General features: G+C 39.2%; 1 protein-coding gene and 1 pseudogene across 1 annotated transcript; one reads left to right on the top strand and one right to left on the bottom strand.

Moving 5' to 3' along the window:
- Positions 1-305: 305 nt before the first annotated feature.
- Positions 306-1,797, bottom strand: LOC145803087 (uncharacterized). The gene has a single exon (XM_082896454.1). The coding sequence runs from the start codon at positions 1,750-1,752 to the stop codon at positions 454-456; it is 1,299 nt and encodes a 432-aa protein (XP_082752580.1). The 5' UTR covers positions 1,753-1,797; the 3' UTR covers positions 306-453.
- Positions 1,798-6,250: 4,453 nt separating this feature from the next.
- LOC114311091 (D-galacturonate reductase-like) lies at positions 6,251-21,766 on the top strand (annotated as a pseudogene).
- Positions 21,767-22,244: the final 478 nt, after the last annotated feature.

The following is a 22,244-nucleotide window of genomic DNA, read 5'->3' as shown; positions in this document are numbered from 1 at the left end:
TATGAATGTAGAATCTGTATGAAAACCAATATCTTTTTGTCAATGTATTCATGTGTTAATAATTAAATACATCACACACATGTTATACCAATTACCTTGGTATTAATCTGGTTTGGAAATTGTGTGTGCATCATTTACTTTCTAGAAGCCAGACTGAACTTGAAAGCTGAAGCCTGAAACTATTTTGACAAGTTTTAAGTGAATTTTAAGGTTTACTTCTAATGACTTTCCATTTAGAGTAGAATAACATATGGAAATGGGAAGAAGATAAGAGTGGAAATATAATTAAAGTGAAAACCATATAATTAAAGTGAAAACCATAGAATTAAAATGATAACCATATAATTAAAAGACATATAGAATTATAAAATTACACATAAATTAAAAGCATATACTGATTACATTCAAAACTAATAGCATACTACATAAAATGAAACTTCAAATTCAAAACTTTTACAACTCGCTGTGTAATTGCCACAAGTGTTCGACAAGGTCCGATTGGAGATGAGAATGTGTTTGCCTATCTCTAATGTTATGATGGCATTGAATGAATTCCATAAGTTCAGTAGTTCTCTCCTGTAACATTGTTACATGGGGACTGTCATCGATTTGATCATAATTGAAATCTTTTACTCCATTGTCATCCCGCTCATCTTCAATGATCATATTATGTAGAATTATGCACGCCTTCATAATATATTTAAGCATTTTAGTATTCCAAAAACGTGCTGGTCGACGCACAATTGCAAATCGTGCTTGAAGCACTCCAAATGCACGTTCTACATCTTTTCTTGTCGCCTCTTGAGCTGCAGCAAAAAGTTTTTTCTTATTTCCTTGAGGAGAAGGAATTGTTTTCACAAATGTTGACCATTGTGGATATATACCATCGGCGAGATAGTATCCCATTGTATATTCATTACCATTGATGGTGTAATTGACTGCAGGAGCACGCCCTTGAGCAAGTTCGGTAAATACAAAAGACCTTTCTAGCACGTTGATATCATTATGAGACCCAGGTAATCCAAAAAATGCATGCCAAATCCAAAGATCATATGATGCAACAGCTTCCAAAATAATTGTTGGTTCATGAATGTGACCAGTATACATACCTTTCAACGCAGTCGGACAATTTTTCCATTTCCAATGCATACAATCAATGCTCCCCAGCATTCCAGGAAATCCACGACTTTCACCAACCGCTAGTAGTTTAGCGATGTCATTGCTGTTTGGTGACCTCAAATACTCATTAGAAAAAATATCAACAACTGCTTTAACAAAATATTTTAAGCTTTCTATTGCAGTGCTTTCTCCAATTCTCACATATTCATCCATAAAATCAGCGGCTACTCCATAAGCAAGCATCCTAAGTGCAACAGTTATCTTCTGAAGAGAAGACAAACCAAGCTTTCCAGCACAATTTCTTTTTTGAAGAAAGTATGGATCGTGCGCTTCTACTGCAGCTTGAATTCGAAGAAAAAGTGAACGCTTCATCCGAAACCTCCTTCGAAATAGCTCAGGAGGATATACAGGCGATTCAGCAAAATAGTCGAGAAAAAGCCTTTCATGACCTTGAATATGATCACGATGAATGACTTTACGACCTCGAACAGAACCACGACGTGAGCTTGATCCTATTTCACTATCTAGTAGTTCTTTATCCATAGTAATAGCTTTGAGCATCTCCAAATCATCATCAGATTCGGAGAAGTCAGAGTCATTTACAAGCATATCATAAAGAGAATTGGAAGCCATAGAGAGAGATATGGAAGTTTGGATGAAGTAGAAAATTGAGTTGAGGATAAGATCAAATGATAGGGAATGTCTTATTTATAATAGAAAAGTATAAAAATATGACCGTTGCAAAATATGACCGTTGGAAAAATATGACCGTTGTAAAAATATGACCGTTGTAAAAATTTGAAAAAATATGACCGTTGGAAAAATATGACCGTTGTAAAAATATGACCGTTACAAAAATATGACCGTTGAAAAAATATGACCATTTGAAAAATACGATAGTAGAAAAATGTAACTTTCACAAAAATATAATTATATTTAGAAGAATGAAAAAAATAATAATTTGAAAGAAGTTAGTTTTTTTTTTTTTAGATTGGAAAGAAGGTAGTTAAAGTATAAGAATATTTTAATAGAAGATAGCTAAAGTAGATAGCCTTGTTGGAGTGTATATTAAAAAAATGACTAGCTAAAATAGTAAAGTGAAATTTTGAATAGCTATTTTAACTAGCCTTGCTGGAGATGCTCTAATAATATCAAATCTCAGTCAATATTTAACGGTATACCTAAAATCAAATCAAATCAAATCCCAATGTATTAATTATCCCCCTTATCCTCTTATCCCCTAATCATATCCTCACAAACAAAAGTGGCACAAGGTGTTAATAGGCATGGCTCTTTTCCAAGTGTATTTGGATTCTATTGAATTTGGCAAATTACATAATTTAATAACTTAAATTTAAATTTAAAATACAATAACATTAAAATAATATCAATTACGCATTTTAAAATTACGACATTGTATTTCAATTAACTCCATTGCAAAACGATTACAAACATGACAACACATCCTGATTTACACTGAAATTGGTGAATTGCATCAATTATTCAAGTCCGTATTTACAAAACGTACCCGATGTTGTTGTATTGGTCTAGACTCTTTTTGTCCAAAATAAGGTCCTTTTTTTTTTTTTTTATTTAAGTAGTGTTATATATATTAATTAGTGTACTAATATAGTTATAATATTGTCATTATGCAACTTTTTTCATCAAGAAAAAAAAAATTACTTTCTTGTGGCATAAATAGGTAATGGGATTGAGTTCACTAAAGTTCAAGAATGAGAGAATTTGAAGGTCTTGTTTTCTTTATTCGAATAATTCATTTTGTTAGCAGTTAGCTAGGAATTTAGTGAAGAGGGGCACAAATTAATAATAGTATTAATTTTTTTTTTCTTCATAATAAACAATAATGAGATATTACTAAACTTAAATATTAAGATGCCATTTGGTAACGTTTACGTTTTCAGTTTTCTGTTTATATTTACAAAAATTTAAAAAAACTCAAATAAAAATTTGTTTGGTAAATTTTTTATTTATAAATCAGTTGTCTCAGTTTACAAATTTGACTAAAAAATGTAAACTCAAAAAATGTGTTTCCGTTTTGAGTTTTCAGTTTTTTTTTTTTTTTTCCACACAACACTAGCCACCACCCGCCACCATCTTCCGCCACCGCCACTCACCATCCACCTACCACCACCACCCACTACCCGCCACCACCCATCAACACCCACCACCCACCAACACCCACTCGCCGCCACCACCACCCGCCATCCACCCGCCGCCCGCTACTACCATCCACCGCGCGCCACCTACCCACCATCACCACTCACCACCCACTCGCTACCACCAGCCACCCACCACCACCACCCACCACTCACCACCACCACCCACCCGCCACCCACCTGCCACCACCACCCACCACTACCACCCGCCACCATCACCCACCCATCCACTACCACCACCACCCGCCACCACCCGCCATCCGCCCACTCGCCACCACCACCACCCACTTGCTACCACCCACCACCCGCTACGGTCACCCACCCACCCACCCACCATCACCACCCGCCACCACCTACCACCACTCGCCATCCGCCACCCGCCTGCCACCACCACCCACCACCCCCCCACCACCACCACCACCACTCACTCACTACCACCCACCACCTACCACCGTCACCCACCCACCCACCACCACCACCCGCCACCACCACCAGCCATCCACTATCCACCTGCCACCACCACCCACCACTACAACCATCACCACCCACTCGCTACCACCCACCACCTACCACCCACCCGCCACCACCCACCACCCGCCACCACCACCTACTCGCTACCACCCACCACCCGCTACCGTCACCCACCCACCCACCCACTACCACCCGTTACCCACCACCCACCGTCACCACTTTCCACCACCGTCTTCCGCCGCCACTTGCCACCAATTTCCATTTCATACTCTTTTTTATATTTAAATTTTTTTTAAACATTTTGTCAATTACCAAACGCGTTTGTAGTTTATCTTTTTCTAAAAATAAACAAAAAATAAACAAAAACCAGTTTATAAAATTTTTGTAAATATAAACTGAAAACGTAAACGTTACCAAATAGACCCGAAGAGTTCATTTGGATAAATATGAATTTCAAATTAAAGGATTTGAGATTAAATTTTTATACAAATATTAGGGAGTAACTATTTTATAGGTGGATTGAAAAAATTTAAAAAAAAAAAGAAAGAAGATAATTTGAGATAGAAATGATATATTTTAATAGAGAAATTCTATAAAGCATACCGCAAAAAAAAGTGTCTATCATATGTCGCAATTATGATTTTCGTGGTCTTTAGTTATAATAAATTATAGTGTTAGATATAATTTAGTTATAACTTCTTGTAGTTGTTAATTTGGTAATGATATATATCAAGTAATAGTTAGTTATAACTCATTCTGATATTAGTTATGACTTATTATAAAAAAAATTTAATTTGTTTTTTTATAATTGAAGATATGTTGCTTGATTATAATTTATATAATGGTCATTTTAGTTATGAATGGAAAGAAACACATGGAGGATAAACTCCACAAGTTAAATATAACCAACAATCCAATAAATTTCATATCTTCATTAAAATTAATTATGTTTGCATGTCAATAATGATAAATATCACCATTATATTGAAATTTTTATAGATAATAATTTATTTTTAATCAAAATAACCATTATTGTTCTTATAATTTTAAAAATGTCATTGACATTTCACTTTAAATAATATTTTTAGAATTTTTTTCATTTAAAATATTATCTTTATGTTTAAAAAGCGCGCACACACACCAAAAAAAAAAAAAAGTTCCCAAAAACAGGGAGCACGTGGCCTCCCTGGGCCCTATATGACTCCACCACTATTTGTTAGGCTCTCAGTATATATTATCTATGAAAAAAATTAAATCGACTCGATGATCGTAATATTTTCATTTTATCGTATTTGTGTATGAAAAAATAAATTATTTGAAAATATACCATCTACTTTTTTAGAGACAAACATAATAAAATGAAGCGTAAATTACAAATACACCCCTAAGATTTGCTTAAAATACAAATTGTCCCATGTAGTTTGGAAAATTACACATAGTTCTCTGCTAGAATTTTTTATTTAACAGAATTAATTGAAAAAGTGAACTTTCTAACTGTTCACATATACAATAATAAAATTATTTGAATTATTAATTGAAATAAAATTTTAACATTATTAAAAACTGTTAATTAACTTGATAATTTATTAATAAAATGACCTATTTGTTATGAAATTGGAAATCTTAGGAGGCATAATGTAATTTTTAGAACCACATGGGGTAATTTGTAATTTAAGTAAACCTCAAGTGGTGTGTTTGTAATTTACCGTAAAATGAAAATGTTATGATTTCTTAATCGATCTAATTTTTTACGGATGATATACACTGATAATTTTATAAAATAAACAGTTCTAATTATCAAAATGAATTGTATAGTAAGCCTCGCGAGCCCCTTCAATTTCTTTCAAGTCCCAACCCATAGTAACGCTATACATAAACAAAGCTAGAAAATTATTTAGAAACAAAATTTTCATACATAAAAAATTCAAACAAAACAATGTGACAGTGACATTTATGTAATTTTAAGCCATAATATGGATGTTTTTGTTTGAAATGAATAAATTATAAGAGGCCACATTATACTATAGAGAATTTTTTTTTTTTAATTATGTTAATACAGCATTAGTCTTTTTTTTTTAACCAAATAATAATAATAATAATAATAATAATAATAAGTAGTGGAGTCCATAAATGATTTTAAATATGTATCATACATATCTTAATACTATTATTTAAAATCATAATTTTACATTAATAAATATACGTGAGATACATGTATTTATTATGTCAAATGATAATAAATGCACATCAGGTAAAATAAGTACGAACAAAAGTATTAGAAATTTCAAAAATTCTATCAAAATTTTTATTAAATATCTCACATAGTTGTGAGACCTATATGAGACGTGGTGTGGGTTCCACACTCATGTAAGATATTTGATAAAAATTTTAGAGCCTCTAACTTTACTCTAAGTAAGAAATCCATTTATTTAATAGTATTTTTCGCTATAAATAAGGGCGAAAGAGCAAAGGGGTTGGCAACTATGGGACTCATTCCTAAGGTGCCAATAAGCCCTAGGGGCCTAACCATTCCAGTGATCGGAATGGGCACCATATCTCAAATTCCGGCAAATGCAGAAGCCACAAAATTCGCCATTCTCGACGCCATCGAAGCCGGTGACGGCCACTTCGACACCGTCTTTGTGTACGACACGGAGCAGCCTCTCAAGGAAGCAATTTCCGAAGCTCTTCGGTTAGGTCTCATCAAGTCTCGGGACGAGCTCTTCATCACTTCCAAGCTCTGGTGCACTTTTCTCAACCACGATCTCATTATACCAACCATCAAAATGAGCAGGGATGGAATTAGGAGAAGACTATGGGGGCCCATGGCCCTTTATTTCTGTAAAAAATATGATTTGTCATAGCATTTTAAAAATATATCTCATTTTATATATAAAATGGCCCCTAGTATAAAAAAATACATATCTCATTTTTCTTCTATCTTGCACTCTCTTTTTATTTTGCACTAAAAAAACTTCATCTTATTTGAATTTTTTTGTGTATATACATAATTTATATATCATATTATACATACATGTGTGCATATGTATATAGTAAAAAAAAATTATTTGTCTTTTGACCCTTCTGGTGATGAAATCTTGGTTTCGTCCCTGAAAATGAGCATTCAGTAATATATACCCTTATCCCAATAACATGCATGTAAAATTCAATTTACGTAATCCACGAAAAATAAATTTATTTGGGTGAGAAAAATAAATTTATTTGGGTGAAAAAAAAAATTAAGATACTATCTAGGGTAGACTGAATAAGTGCATTTATTTAGATAAGTATACTTATTTTGATCATCTGAAACAACTCCTAAATCTTATCACTAGCATTGCAGGACCAACACATTAGTTTCAAAATCATAATTAAATATAAAAAATTATTTTTGTGCTTACCAATTACCGCACTAGATGATTGTGGATCGGAGCCCCGCGCTTGATTGGACTATCTGAGAATCAAGATACTGCAGCAATAAGCACCGTTAGAGCTGTCCGGCTGGGGTTGGCCGGATAACCCATCCGGTGTGGGAGTAAGTAATCGCAGAAAATGAGAGGCCCTCTCTAGGTATAGAGAGCTATGTTATTGTGTGTATGGTTCAGCTTAGATCAGTTACCTTCAATGTAAAGTCAATGTAGTTTATATAGGACTCTTTGCTTGTTTCCCAAGATGGTTTCATGGAGCTCTGGTGCTGCCAAGTTTCCTTTTAGCATTGCCCAAAGTGGGGGACCATCTGGTAGCTGACCAAGGGTGTATATACTCATTGTAACCATGCTTATAACATATTATATTCCTTCTATCAACTATTTCCGTGATTCTAGGGGGAGGGGACCAGTTGAGGTGGCATCCTCCATGTGCATGCATTCACAGCTTCCACGTTTCTCTAACAGGTCCCTTTAGTTCAGTCCCGCCATACCTCAGCTCGGCCCTCTATAGGATTGTTTGTATAGATGGACTGGCCTAGTATGATATCTTTGTGTGGGCTCGGCCCTTTTTAGGTTCGGTCCAAGGGTCAGGTCCTGTGGCTTGGCCCAGCCCAGCATCATGGCTGGACTGACCTTTCCACTATACGCTGGGCCCAAGTGCTTGAGAATTTGGGTGGATTGTTGATGATGTAATTGGGCTAATCTGACTGGCCCACTCTTATCTTGCTTCTCAAGTCTTGAATCTTATGGATTAGGCCGACCCAAGGCTTGGATCCGACCCATTTATTATTTAGCCCTTTCATTTGCCCCCTAGCTAGCACTAAAGTTCCCTTTGGAGGGAGCTATTGCTCTGTACTCCAAGCGTCGCGTTGCGTCGCTTCGGATCTACCCTAGTACGGCCTTGGTGACGGTTCAATCCTGACGCATGCCCTCTGTATGTATCCTTTCATGGTGACACGTGGCAGTGTGGTACTAGTGCACGGAGATAGTGCGCCGATTCCATACTGATGGTCGTGATTTATGTACCTTCACACTGGCTTGTACAATAAATGCTCTGGAGTTATCAATCCAAACCCCTTCATCTATTTTCAAACTTTTAGAGAGTCTAAAACCCTTTCCGTTTCTCTGAGTTGGTCTCGTCAGTGCTCTGTCTAGACGTTCCGCTGTCATTCTCGTTTCAGTGCCACCTGCTTGTTACTGTTGTTCCAATCTCTGTAAGTTCCCCTGAGATTCTTCTTTTCTTGTCTTTTTCTATCTTGATCGCCCTCTTTGGCCCTTGCGCTATTGTTTTCGGCATCTGGTTCTATTTTCTGCCTAGTCTAAGTTTTGTCTTCATCCCACTAGGTTTTTTTAATGGGGAAGTTTCGATCATTAGTTGATACCCCTGGGGCTATGACCATGTTTCGTCAAGACTACGGTATGCCTAACAATGTGACCCTTTTGCTGGCGAAGGTCGACGCTAAGCGCATGGGCACTAGGAGTACTGTTGTTTTCCTAGTCGCAGCCATTGTTGAAGGAGGGGTCCGATTTCCCGTTGATTCTCTGGTGCGCCGCTTCTTGCACCAAGTTCAACTCACCCCTATGCAGGTATCTGTTAATCTGTTCTGAGTCGTCTGCGGCGTCTCCACTCTTAACAGGCAATTGGGTTTAAATCTAGACATCTGGGACATTTTGGGTTGTTATACCCTTTCACACAATAAGGACCACAGTACTTACTATCTCCGTGTTTATTCGGTTGACTGTCATCTTGTAGCTAGCTTACTTGATTCGGACAAACATAATGATGATCTCCTGCAAGTCGGTGGTAATTGCGAATTTCCTACTAAGACTGAGTTCCAATCTGAACGGATGCCCCAAAAGGATGGTTACCCAGGTTCGAGTCCTTCTTTTTAGTATTTCTGTGTTTTTTTCCTTGTTTTGAATGTTGTTCTAATGTTGTTCTTCTTTTCTGCAGAGGCTTCCCATTTTCAACGTAGGCCGAATCGAGAGAATACCGAGGCCATTAAGGCCGTTTTGAGATACAAGAAGAGGTCTGCGCTCGAGCCGTTGGATTACCAAGTGACTTATCGTTCTACCATCCCGAAGAAAACGAGGCTCACTGCGTCTCTTCTGGATTCTGACACTGAGACTGATACGTCCCTTACCTCTCTGGTTACAAATCATCGTCGAAGCCAAGGTTTTTCGTCTGAGAGGACACCTTCCCCTACCCCCAGTTTCGCAGGGGGTGGGTCTATGTCAAAAAGGAGAGTACTGGTGGATTTGAAAGCGGAGGCTTTTGGCTCCTCTGACGCTTTGGGGACTCCTTCTGTGAAGACCGAACCGAAGAGCCTTATGGATGTAAAGTTAGAGATAGGAGCCTCTGGTCCTTATGTTGCTGCTGCCGAACCCTCTGCTTCGGTTGCTGCAAGGGCAAAGAAAATGAGGAGGGAGACCAGAAAGGCAGTAGTTGGAGAGGCTTCTGAAGATCCTGTTGAAGATAAGTCGTTTGAGAAGTAGAAGCCGCCAATATTGCATCAGGGCAAACCCATTTCTAGTTTAGATTCAGTCGTTGCTTCTGGAGACTTTTCTTTTGACCTAACCAAGACCTTGCTAATGCCAGTGGACATGGCTGATCACAACGGGCCCCGCGATATTCCAGTTCTGAAGAGGACCCTTCAAATGATGACTGCTGTAAGTGATTTTTTTTTTTTTTTTGGATTTGCTTGGTTTTATGCTACTGTTTTCTTTCTTTTAATACCTTGCTATTTGTTGTGGTGTATTCAGAGGATGCACCTATTAATCACCAGAGCAAAGGAACTGGAGAAGGCCGTACTGGAGGCCGCTATGAATGCTGAGAGACTGACAGTGAGCTTAGAAGTTGAGAAAGAAGGACGCAGGACTGTCGAGAGGGAGGTGTTCCGTCTGAGCAAGGTTGTTACCTCGGTAGAAAAGTCTAAGGAAGCTGTCATTGGGGTACAGGCCCAACTTGAAGGGAATGTGACAGAGTTGGAGGCTGTTATTGCGGTTATAGTCACTGAACATTCTACATTGAAGGCTAAGTATTGGCAGCAAGGTTGGGATGAAGCTGGGGCTGCTTACAAAGAAGAGGTGCTGGTGTTGTGGGACAAGCTCTTTCTAAAGGGTTGGTCGAGTGCTCTGGCCGCTGCTTAAGTTCCTGAAGAGTTTCCCTTGTTTCAAGATGTTCATGTTCCCTCAACGTCCTTGGGTCTGAAGACTTCTACTACCCCTGCAATTCTTTCAGCTAAGACTTCCCCAGTAACTGATTCTATAACCAAGACTCAGGAGAGCAACGTTGCCAATGAGACAATGAACGTTGAAGGGGGCGGAACCCTGGAAACTAAAGCTGTAGGAGATGTGGTTAAGGAGGCTTCTATTTCTCAAGAAGTTGGAGCTGTCTCTACTTTTCCTCCCCAAGATGGCCTGGACAAGATTATGGATGCTGCTCATGAAGTTCCTCCTGTTGATGAAAGTTTGAAGTCGTCTTTGGAATGATTTGAAGTTTTTGTTTTTTCTCTCTCTCTCTTTTGTTTTCATTTTTCTTCTGCTGTACTGGGGCTCGGTCTTCCTGACGAGTTGTCTCCTTATATTTGCCAAGACAATTTTCTTTTTTTTGGTTGCTATTTGTGAGGCCAGCTGTGCCTTTGTTGGATAATGGAATTTTCCTTTCGATTTTGTAATCTGATGCTTTCTTGCTTCTATGTCTGAATGTTATCTGTACTGTTTGCCCCCGGCCGAGCACTGTTGGGACCTTCAGGCCGAATAGATACTCAGTCTTGTTAACAAATTTGTTGTACAACTGTGCTTGGCTTTGTAATGAAATGAGAGGGTCTTACTTAGGTCTAGGTTGGTTCTGAAAAATAATTGTTTGCCCTCACCTGGAGCTAAGTAAGATTGGTACTAAAGACTGTGCTCTTTAAGCAGAACAGCTTAAGTCTGTTGCAACTTTGGTAATATGAGTGTATTGAAAGGAGATAAAGGTATAAAGAGGTGTCTTACTCAAGTCTAGGTTGGTTTGAAAAAGCAATTGTTTGCCCTCACCTAGAGTTGAGTAAGACTAGTGTTGGAAGTTTGCTCCTGATCGAATTTGGCCGAGTTTGTTCTAACTCTGTTTGCATGCAGCAATACTAAAGTGTTCATATGACAAGACTTAAAAAATTTTGTAGACTCAGAGATATTCATTTAAAATATGTTAGTGTGGTTTCCACCAAGCAATTCCACTTGGCTAAGGTCCAATTTAGTTGCCAAACATAATTCCACCAAGCAATTCCACTTGGCATGTTTGAGTGCTAGCTAAAATTAAATCCCATTCAGTCGTTTCTGAAACTAAGTTCGTTTGGTTAGACCAAAGCTAGGTTCATTTAATAAATATCAAAGCTAATTCCGTTTGGTAAACACCAAAGCTAAATCCATTTGATAAACATCAAAACTAATTCTGTTTGGTAAACACCAAAGCTAAATCCATTTGATAAACATCAAAGCTAATTTTGTTTGATAAACATCAAAACTAATTCCGTTTAGTAAATACCAAAGCTAAATCCGTTTGGTAAACACCAAAGCTAAGTCCGTTTGGTAAAGACCAAAGCTGATTCCGAAAATCTCTTGCAATGAAGCTGGTTAGATATTAAAAAAAAAAAAATTGAGAGAAGTGGGAAGGCATTTGCATTGATCAAAAGATAAGTGTCTTTACACTCTGACAAAGAAGTTAGGAGATAATTCTATTGATAATATTTCTTGAGATTTGCTATATTCCAAGGCCGAGGTATGGCTCTGCCTTTGAGATCCTCTAGGTAGTAAGCTCTATTTCCAGCAATGACTGTGACCTTGTATGGACCTTCCCAGTTAGGTCCTAGTTTTCCTTCGCCAGGCACCCTTTTGTGATCCATAACTTTCCTCAGAACTAGTTCTCCAAGTGTGAATTGCCTTGGAAAAACTCTTTGGTTGAAACTCTTGATGAGCTGCTGCTGATATGTTACAAGTCTGATCAATGCTGCTTCTCTTCGGCCTTCTGCCATATCCAGTGCTTATACAATAGCTTCATCATTACTTGTGCTTTCAAACAGCTCAGATCGGAGGGTTAGGAGACCAACTTCAAGTGGGATAATAGCCTCCATTCCATAAGTTAGGAAGTAACTTGTTTCTCCCGTTGAGCGTCGTGCCGTAGTTCGGTAAGCCCATAGCACGTGGGGTAACTCTTCAACCCACTTTCCTTCTACATGTTTGAGCCGCTTCTTTACTCCGTTGATGATGGTTTTGTTTGACGCTTCTGCCTACCCATTACTTTGTAGGTAACCCGGAGATGAGTTTTGATATTCGATCCTGAGGTCAGCACAAAATTTTCTGAAGATCTTTCTGTCAAACTATGTTCCATTGTCTACAATCAGTACCCGCGAGATGCCGAAACGGACCACGACGTTCCTCATGACAAACCGCTTTGTGTTTGCTTCTTTGATACTTGCCAGTGCTTCAACTTCGACCCACTTAGTGAAATAGTCGGTTACAGCAATGAAGAATCGTCTGTTCCAGTGCCTCGTGCCAAAGGTCCAACAATAACTAGACCCCATTGGGTAAAGGGCCACAGGCTGGTGAATGGAGTGAGAGTTTTGGCTGGCTGATGAATTCGTGGAGCAAACCTCTGACATTTACCACACTTCTAAACGTACTGCTGTGCATCTTGTTGCATCCGTGACCACCAGTACCTATAAGTGAGGGCTCGGTGCGCCAATGACCTTCCACCAACATGGCATCCACAGATCCCATCATGAATTTCGTAAAGAACATTTTCAACTAGATTTGGATGCACACACAAAAGATAAGAACCGAGATAAGAACGTCTGTATAGCTTCCCAGATGGTGAGACCCAAGACCGAGCTGATCTATGTCGGATTTTGTTAGCTTCCTTCTTGTCTTTGAGGAGAGTACCAGATTTCAAAAAAAACAAGTATTGGATCCATCCAGCTTGGCTCTAGGTTACTGCAGAGGACTAGAGATGCAATGCTTGGTTCTGGCACGAACTCAACCCAAACTTTTCTAGTGTCTTTGGCATTTACTGACGAGTCGAGGCAGGCCAGAGCATCAACATGGTTGTTTCTATCCCGACTGATTCGTTCCACTCGTATTGATCAAAATTTTTTGAGTAGATCCTTAGCCTTGTCTGCATACATGGCCATTCTATTGTCTCGTGTTTCGTAGACCACAATAAGCTGGTTTACAACCAACTGAAAATCGCTGAAAACCAAAAGTTGCTCTGCACTGAAGTGTTCGACACCGCATAAACCAGCTAACAGTGCTTCGTATTCCACCTCATTGTTAGAAGCATTCCAACCAAGCCTAAGAGCTTGCTCCCAGATAAATCCTTCTGGTGACATACGTACTACCCCTGCTCCGGAGCCTCGGTTATTGGATGATCCGTCGACATAGAGCTGCCAGATGTTACCAATAAAGAGTTTCTATGCTTCTGAAGCGCATTGCTTTCCTGGTTCGGTGGTGCGTGGCATCTGTACTGAGCTAGAGTCCTCGAGCTCGGTGCTCTAGGTGGAAGCGAATTCGGTGACGAAATCCACCAAGACTTGGGCCTTGATTACTGTTCTGGGTTGATATCAAATGTCAAACTCACCAAGTTCAACTGCCCATTTCGCTGTTTGGCCGGAGAAATCATCTCAGCTGAAGACAGATCTTAGGGGGAATTCAGTGAGGACATTGATAGTGTGACCCTGAAAGTAATGTTGCAGCTTTCTTAAGGCGATGAGCAGCGCGTAAGCTAGCTTTTCCAAGGGTAAGTACCGTGTCTCGATATCTAGTAGAGTCTTGCTAACGTAGTATGCTGGCCTTTGTTCCTTATCAACCTCTCGAATCAATACCGCACTTACGGCGTGATTCAAGACTGCTAGATATAGGTACAGTTCTTTGTGCATGCTCTGGAGTGGACATGAGAGGTGGTGTACTGAGGTATTTTTTGAGACCTTGCAATGCTTTGGTACATTCAGGACCCCATTCAAATGCAGTCTTTCTTCTTAGTAGCTGGAAAAAGGGTTTCATCTGATCTGAGGACTTACTGATGAACCGATTTAGGGCGGCTGCCATTCCAGCCAGTTTCTGTAGCTCTTTAGCCTTTGTTGGTACTTCAAGCTCTTGTATTGCTTTGATTTGATCCGGATTTGCCTTGATTCCTCAGTGAGTCACCATGTACCCCAAAAACTTCCCTATTTCTACCTCAAAAGCGCATTTCGAGGCATTAAGGCGAAGCTGATGGCTTTTTAGGATACTAAAAACTTCTCTTAGGTCTATAAGGTTGTTTGTAGCGAGCTTGCTTTTCACTATCATATCATCTATGTAAGCTTCCATGGTTCTTCCGAGCTAGTCCTTGAACATTCGAGTGATCATTCGCTGGTAGGTTGCCTCAACATTCTTGAGGCCGAACGACATTACTTTGTAGCAATAGATGCCTCTTGGAATAATGAATGATGTCTTCTCTTGATCTGGGTCGAATAGCGGTATCTGGTGATAGTCGCTATAAGCGTCCGGAAAGCTCATACACTCATGTCTTGCTGTTGAATCTACCAGTTGATCAATGCGAGGCAGAGGAAAACTGTCCTTAGAACAAGCTCTGTTTAGGCAAGTGAAGTCAATGCAGACTATCCATTTTCTGTTCTTCTTTTTTACTAGAACTGTATTGGACAACCATTGTGGGTACTGAACTTCTCTAATCACCCCCGATGATAGGAGTTTTTCGACCTCGGCAATTACTACTTCAGTGTGCTCAACTGAGGATCTTCGATTTTTCTGCACGATAAGCTGAGCGGAAGGGTTGATGTTGAGTTTATGGCAAGCAAAATCTGGATTCAACCCTAGAGTATCATATGCTAACCATGCGAATACCTCTATATTTTTCCTCAGCAAATCCAGCAGCTGAAGTTTCTCATCAGCGCCTAGCGAGAAACCGATAAGGAAGTATTTTTCTGGATCATCCTCATTTACTAAGACTTTCTCTAAATCTTCTACTATCTTTTCCGCTGGGGCTCCTCCTACATCCTCCAAGACTGGTTGTTCGGCTACTTCAACTGTCTTTACCCGATTGCAAAATTGTTTAGCCTTCATAGCTGCCATGAAGCAATGTTTTGACGCAACTTGGTCCCTAGAGATCTGTTCTACTCCGTGTTCCATTGGGAAACAGATGAGTTGGTGGTAGGTTGAAGGGACCACTTCCATTTGGTGAATCCAAGGACGACCGAGTATGGCATTGTATGGGGAAGGTGGATTAATAACTAGAAATTCTATATGCAGGGTCTTTGTCCCAGCCACAACTGGCAACACTATCTTGCCAAGTGGGCATTTAGACTGTGAATTGAAGCCGACCAATGGAGCTGCCGCAGGGTTGAGGTGCTGCTCAGAGAGACCGAGCTTCCTGAACAAGTCGTAATATAATATTTTTGCTGCACTGCCTTGATCTACCACGACTCGTTTTATGTCAAATCATTTTCCAATTCCCACAGTTATAATCAGTGCATCAGTATGTGGGTGCTGAATGCCTTCTAAATCCTTTCTAGTAAATGAGACAGTGCACAAGGGGGGCTTGGGTACTATGCGTACCTTTTTTGGCACGGGCCCTACTGACATGACCTACCGAATCTGTACAGCTTTGGCAATTTTTTCTTGAAGTGCCTCTTCACGCTCGTGTCTAGTTGTTCCACGGATTACATTTATTACCAACCGAGGAGGATGCTCAATGTCTAGTTCTGGTAGAGGGTTCCCTTGTTCGACCACCACTTTATCCTGATCAATGTAGTCAGGAAGGTGTCCGGCAGCTACCAAGTCTTCCAGGTGTTGCTTCAATGCTCTGCACTTCTGAGTCATATGCCCCATGTTTCGGTGATAGGTGCATCTGAGCTTCTGATTGCGCCGAGCTGGATCTCCCAACATTTTTGGCGGCCAAATAAAGAATGGCTCTCTCTTGATCTTTTCTAAAATACGATAGATTGGTTTCTTGAATGCGGTCACAACTGCTTTATGGGATTTGGACTTGTCTACTTCATTCACTGTAAGTCCTCGGTGTTCCTCTCGGTCCACTCTTTTTTTGTGCTGAGCTGTTTGTTCAGTTGATGCTACCTCGATAGGGATCTGATCGTCTTCAAGGCGAGCGTACTACTCAATCCTGGCACGCAAATCTTTTAGTGTTGTGGTCGAGCGCTTGGTAAGTGACTGTCTCAGTTAACTTTCTAGGCGCAGACTGTGTTTAAAAGACATCATGGCCATCTGTTCGCTACAAACGTTTTCCTCCAGGTCATTGTACTCCTCCCAATACCTCCTAGCATAATTGCACAGCGTTTGTTCCTGTTCCTTTCGGAGACCAAACAGTGTATCCGGCTCTTTCGAGATTTTAGTGTTGGAAACGAACCTGGCCAAGAACTCTTTGGAGAGCTGCTTCCAGTCGTAAATCGTTCCAGCGGGGAGACGATTGAACCATCAAAGTCTGAATTCTCCCAAGCTAGACGGGAAGACTTTGCACATCAGTGCCTCGTCTCGGCTCCATAGGGACATCATCTGCCAATAATGGTTGATGTGCGTCAATGGGTCTGACTTCCCGTCGTATAACGTGAACTTTGGTGGAGTGAATTTCTTGGAAGGTCTCATGGCCTCGATTTTCAGGGAGAATGGGGAGAAGACGAGCCTATCCAACGCTCGGTGCTCTCTCTAGTGGATGGTACGGTCAAGGTGATCTCGTTGTTGCTCATTTTGCTTGTTGTCAATCAGCCAAGTACGAAGATCTTAAAGAGGGTACTCTGTCTGCTGGCTAGCTATCTTCTGCCTCTTGGCCCTTCTACGGCGTGAGCCACGGGTGTGGCTACTCGCCGCCTCACTCTGTACCGGGATTGACTGGCTTTGCTACCCAAACTCATTTCTAGGAACCTTCATCACTAGTGGTTCTCAAGATGGGTTTCTCTGTCGCAGGCGAGAGGGTTCTGCGTCATCTTCTCTGTCAGGTCACCTATCACCTTTTTGAGTTATGCTTTCAGTTCTTGTATCTCCATTCCCATGGAGTCAATGATTCAATCCCTGTAATCCTTCTCTACAAGAAAATGATGAGAAGAACCTCTAGCGAAGGGCAATCGATGCTCAACAAATTCCGAAGTCCGGTTGTTGTTTCTGGTTTGTTCTTTCAGGACTGTTGGGAGTGCCATGCCTTTATCCTTCGTCTTCTCCGTTTGTGGAGTCAGTGCCGAAGGCGGAATGTCCTCAATCCCCATTGCCGAAATCAAGCGTAGAACTCAGAGACAAAGCCGTCCACGTTCATCGCACCAATTATGCGTACTAATTACCGCACTAGATGATTGTGGATCGGAGCCCCACGCTTGATTGGACTATCTGAGAATCGAGACCCTGCAGCAATAAGCACCGTTAGAGCTGCCCGGCCGGAGTTGGCCGAATAGCCCCTCCGATGTGGAAGTAAGTAATCGCAGAAGATGAGAGGCCCTCTCTAGGTGTAGAGAGCTATGTTGTTGTGTGTGTGGTTTAGCTTAGATCAGTTACCTTCAATGTAAAGTCAATGTAGTTTATATAGGACTCTTTGCTTGTTTCCCAAGATGGTTTCATGAAGCTCTGGTGCTGCCAAGTTTCCTTTTAGCATTGATCAATGTGGGGGACCATTTGGTAGCTAACCAAGGGTACATATACTCATTGTAACCATGCTTATAACAGATCATATTCCTTCTATCAACTGTTTCCGTGATTCTAGGGGAAGGGGACCAGCTGAGGTGGCATCCTCCATGTGCATGCATTCACAGCTTCCACGTTTCTCTAATAGGTCCCTTTAGTTTGGTCCCGTCATACCTCAACTCGGCCCTCTATGGGATTGTTTGTAGAGATGGGCCAGCCCAATATGATATCTTTGTGTGGGCTCGGCCCTTTTTGGGTTCAATCCAAGGGTCAGGTCCTACAGCTCGACCCAACCCAACATCATGGCTGGACTGACGTTTCCACTACAGGCTGGGCCCAAGTGATTAAGAACTTGGGTGGATTGTTGATGATGTAATTGGGCTAATCTGATGGCCCACTCTTATCCTGCTTTTCAAGTCTTGAATCTAATGAATTGGGCTAGCCCAAGGCTTGGATCCGACCCATTTATTATTTAGCCCCTTCAATTTTCTACATAAAATATTTTTCTAAAAAAATATAAATAGAAGATATAAGCGTGTTTTTCGTAGCATCTCTGACCATGTGACTCAGTGTGCATAATCTAGCCCGACACCCAATTATCCACAAAAAAAAAAAAATGTGACTCAGTATCCTAAAATACAAATTTGAGCATTAAAATTGCGTTTAGATTTTAAGTTTATAGAAGAAAAAAATAATGAAATAGAAATTAATTTTTTTCAATAATAAATCCATTTTTTTCTCTATAAATCCAAATTTAAGATATATAAATTTGATAATACACACCTCAAAAAATGTGTATACCAAATATCCCAGTTATGACTTTTGTAATTTTAGTTATAACACATTGAATTATTAGTTAGTTTGACCTGTTGTAATTATTATTTTAGTTATAAATGAATTAGTTATATCTTATTTGATGTTTGGTTACGACTCATGATGATCTTAATCATGACTTGGTTATGATTTCTTGTAGATGTTATTTTGATTTTGACAAAGAAATCTTTAATTATACTTCAAGTGCTATTGGATTATACTCTATTATGATATTTTTAATCATAACTGAAAATGATTTAGTTATAGGGAATGGCTTCTGTCCAGTCGTTAATTGGACTGGACCGTACTGTTGGGCCTGTGGAGGCCCACTACGGGTCCCGTTTTGATAATCTGAACCGTTCAATGTGTAGAACTCGTCGAGTACTATATGCCTGTAAAAAATCACGTTAATCGGATATCGATAGCTATGTGATCAAACAGATTTTTGTCAACCGTTAATTTATTCACCGTCCATTTTTTTATACAAAACTGATTTGATCACATAGCTATCGACATTCGATTAACGTGATTTTTTATAAATATATAGTACTCAACGAGTTCTACACATTGACGGTTCAAATTATCAAAACGGAACCTGTGGTGGGCCCCCACGGGCCCAACAGCACGGTGAAGTCCGATTAAGGACTGGACAGAAGCCATGCCCTAGTTATAATATGCATATGGTATACCTTTTTGAGAAGTGTATATTAAAGAACAACAATGATTCATCCCCCCTTTTCTCCCCACCCCCTTTGACCCCCTCTCTCTCTCATTGGTTACCTTTTCTTTTTCTTTTTCTTTTTTTTCCTACTCTTCTAATCACCACCCGCCACGTGGCAAAGGAGGGTGAGGGGTGACCCCCAAAAGGGGTCCCAAGCATTATTCATTAGAGAATGACCCATTGCAGGTGAAATGTTGGGCAAACTGCAAATAGGCATGACAATTATAGAATAATTAAGCTACGTACGAAGTGCAACTCTGACATACAAAAATAAACTAATACCAAGCACACAAATAAACTTTTATCATACATAGGAGACTAGTACCATCATAAAAATAAAATTATTTTTTTACTGTTCCACGTGCAATTTCTCTTAAAGTGTTTTGTGATTGTGATTATGAGTAGGAATCTGGGGTTGGAGTATCTTGATCTGTACCTGTACCTGATACACTGGCCACTGAGGTTGAAACAAGGGATACATAAAACCCCAATTCCAAAGGAGTGCATATTTGGTATGGATGTCAAGTCAGTGTGGGAAGGCATGGAAGAGTGTCAACGGCTTGGTCTCACCAAAGCCATTGGTGTCAGCAACTTATCCTCTAAGAGGCTCCATCATCTCCTTTCCTTTGCCCAAATTCCTCCTGCTGTCAACCAGGTCTCTCTTTCCTCTCGCTCTCTCATTGATTTGTGTCACGAGGGAACTATTTAATGCGGTTTATTTGAGTTATTTATAATTTTTTTTTATAATATTGAGAATTTATGTTTAATAATATTAAGAACACAGAAACTAAATACAGAATGAGATATAATCCTCTCACAAGGAATGGGTCCCATACATGTAGGCTCCATCCTATGTGAAAAGATTATGTCTAATTTTGTGTTTGGTTTTTGTGCACATTGGCTTACTCATTTATATTAAGCTATTTGGTACAATTTCAATTTACAATTGATTATCTGACAGTTAAAAGAGAAATGTTTTTAATGTCTACTTTTTGGGTATGTTTGATTGGGTGGATTAGAGGATGAGATTGGGATTATTAATCCGTGGGCCCAATTATCCTATGTTTGTTTTAACACTTTGGTTTAGGATTATTAATCCAATGGATAATTAATCCAACAAATTTGTAGGATTATTAGTAATGGGGTAGGGGTGGGATTATTAATCCAATGGATATTAATCCAATTGGATAGTGAATACCACACTAATTTAATAGAATTATTAATACTTCACTATTAATCTTGTGAATCAAACATGACCTTTAATTATTAATTTTTAACTTAAAATAAGTTGTACCAAGCATGTCTAAAATAGTTTTGGTACTAAAATGAAATTCCCAATTTAATTTTCACTTTGATTGAAAAGGTGGAGATGAACCCACTTTGGCAGCAAAAAGAACTGAGGGATTACTGCAAATCAAGGGGCATACACATCACTGCATACTCCCCTTTGGGTGCAAGAGGCACCACATGGGGAGACAACCAAATCATGGAGTGTTCTCTACTTGAAGAAATGCCAAGGCCAAAGGCAAAACTACTGCCCATGTTTGCCCCTAACTTTCCCCCTCATCTTCAAACAATATAGAAAAAGCCTAATTTGATGGACACAAAAATAATTTTTTAAATTTGAGCAATTTGAATTATACAACCAAACAGCAATTTACTCACTCACTATTTTTAAATTAGGGGTGAAAAAAGATGAAGACAAGGTGTTTACTTAAGAGGTGTAAGTGTCTAATATGTAATTTGACTAAGAAAATCACTGTTTGGTTGCATGATTTGTGTTGTCTAAATTGTAAAATTATCTTTTTACCCACTGTGTTAGATTTTTACCATTACTTAAATAGGTTTTTAACGAGATGAACCCACGTTGAGTTTTAAGATCTTGATTTTTTATGATGTATAAAAGTTTATCAAGCCTAGTAAATTGTTCGAGTTTACTTTGATAACTTAACAAGTTTTAAAATATATTTAAGCTTAGCTTATTTGTATAACAAACTGACCTTGAACAAGTTAAACATAAGTCGAGTTTGAGTGATTTGATTAGTTTAACAGCCCTACTAATAAGAAAAGTATATACGTAGGTTTCTCTGAGAGGTGTATGAGCAAGGTGTGAGTTTGGTAGCAAAGAGCTTCAACAAGGAGAGGATGAGTGAGAACCTTCAGATCTTTGATTGGTCACTGACAGAGGAAGAGTCAAAGAAGATCAGTGAGCTTCCTCAGCGCGAAAGAGTTTTCTTAGGAGGCTCTTCCATGGAGCCTCATGATTTGATAAATGAGATTGATGCAGAGATATAAAACAACAACAATGGCACAAATCAATTAGCATTATAGTATAATCCCTAATCAACAGTGATAGAGTTCCCCTTTTTTAGAGATCCCCACAATCTCCAAAATGATTCACACCACTCATAATGTGAGCCCCACACATACATGAGTGGCCCAACACATCATGAGTTGTGTGGATCACTTTGAAGGTTGTGAGTATCTCCAAAAAAACAAGAAAAAAAAAAAAGGATTTCACTCATTTTTCAATCCCTAATATGCTTTCAAATAAGTCAAGCTTGACATGTGGAATGTTAGGTTTCATGGCATCTTTTTTTTATTTGTTATTTTTTATTTTTTTGACAAAACTGCACATCTTATGTACCCTGTGAGTTTGGAAAGTTGCTAAATAAGTAACTTATTTATTTATTTACTACAAACTGTCACATTATTTTTTTATTTTTTTTTGTACATCTTTTTACAAAAAAAAAAAAAAAAAAAAAAAAATCAAAAAGTCATTAAATAAGCAAATTCCAAACAATCAAACTTCTTTTGGCAACCAGCTTATAAACCACAGTTTTTTGTATTCATTTTTATATTTAG

The sequence above is a fragment of the Camellia sinensis genome, chromosome 11, assembly GCF_055761805.1.
Source record: "Camellia sinensis isolate YWXY chromosome 11, ASM5576180v1, whole genome shotgun sequence".
Classification (NCBI taxonomy): Eukaryota; Viridiplantae; Streptophyta; class Magnoliopsida; order Ericales; family Theaceae; genus Camellia; species Camellia sinensis.
Note: the sequence above shows the minus strand (reverse complement) of the source record. Positions and strands in the feature narration are given on the sequence as shown.

What these genes read in the sequence shown, in the direction of transcription:
- LOC145803087 (XM_082896454.1), bottom strand. Translation starts at nt 1,752, where the DNA reads ATGGCTTCCAATTCTCTTTATGATATGCTTGTAAATGACTCTGACTTC.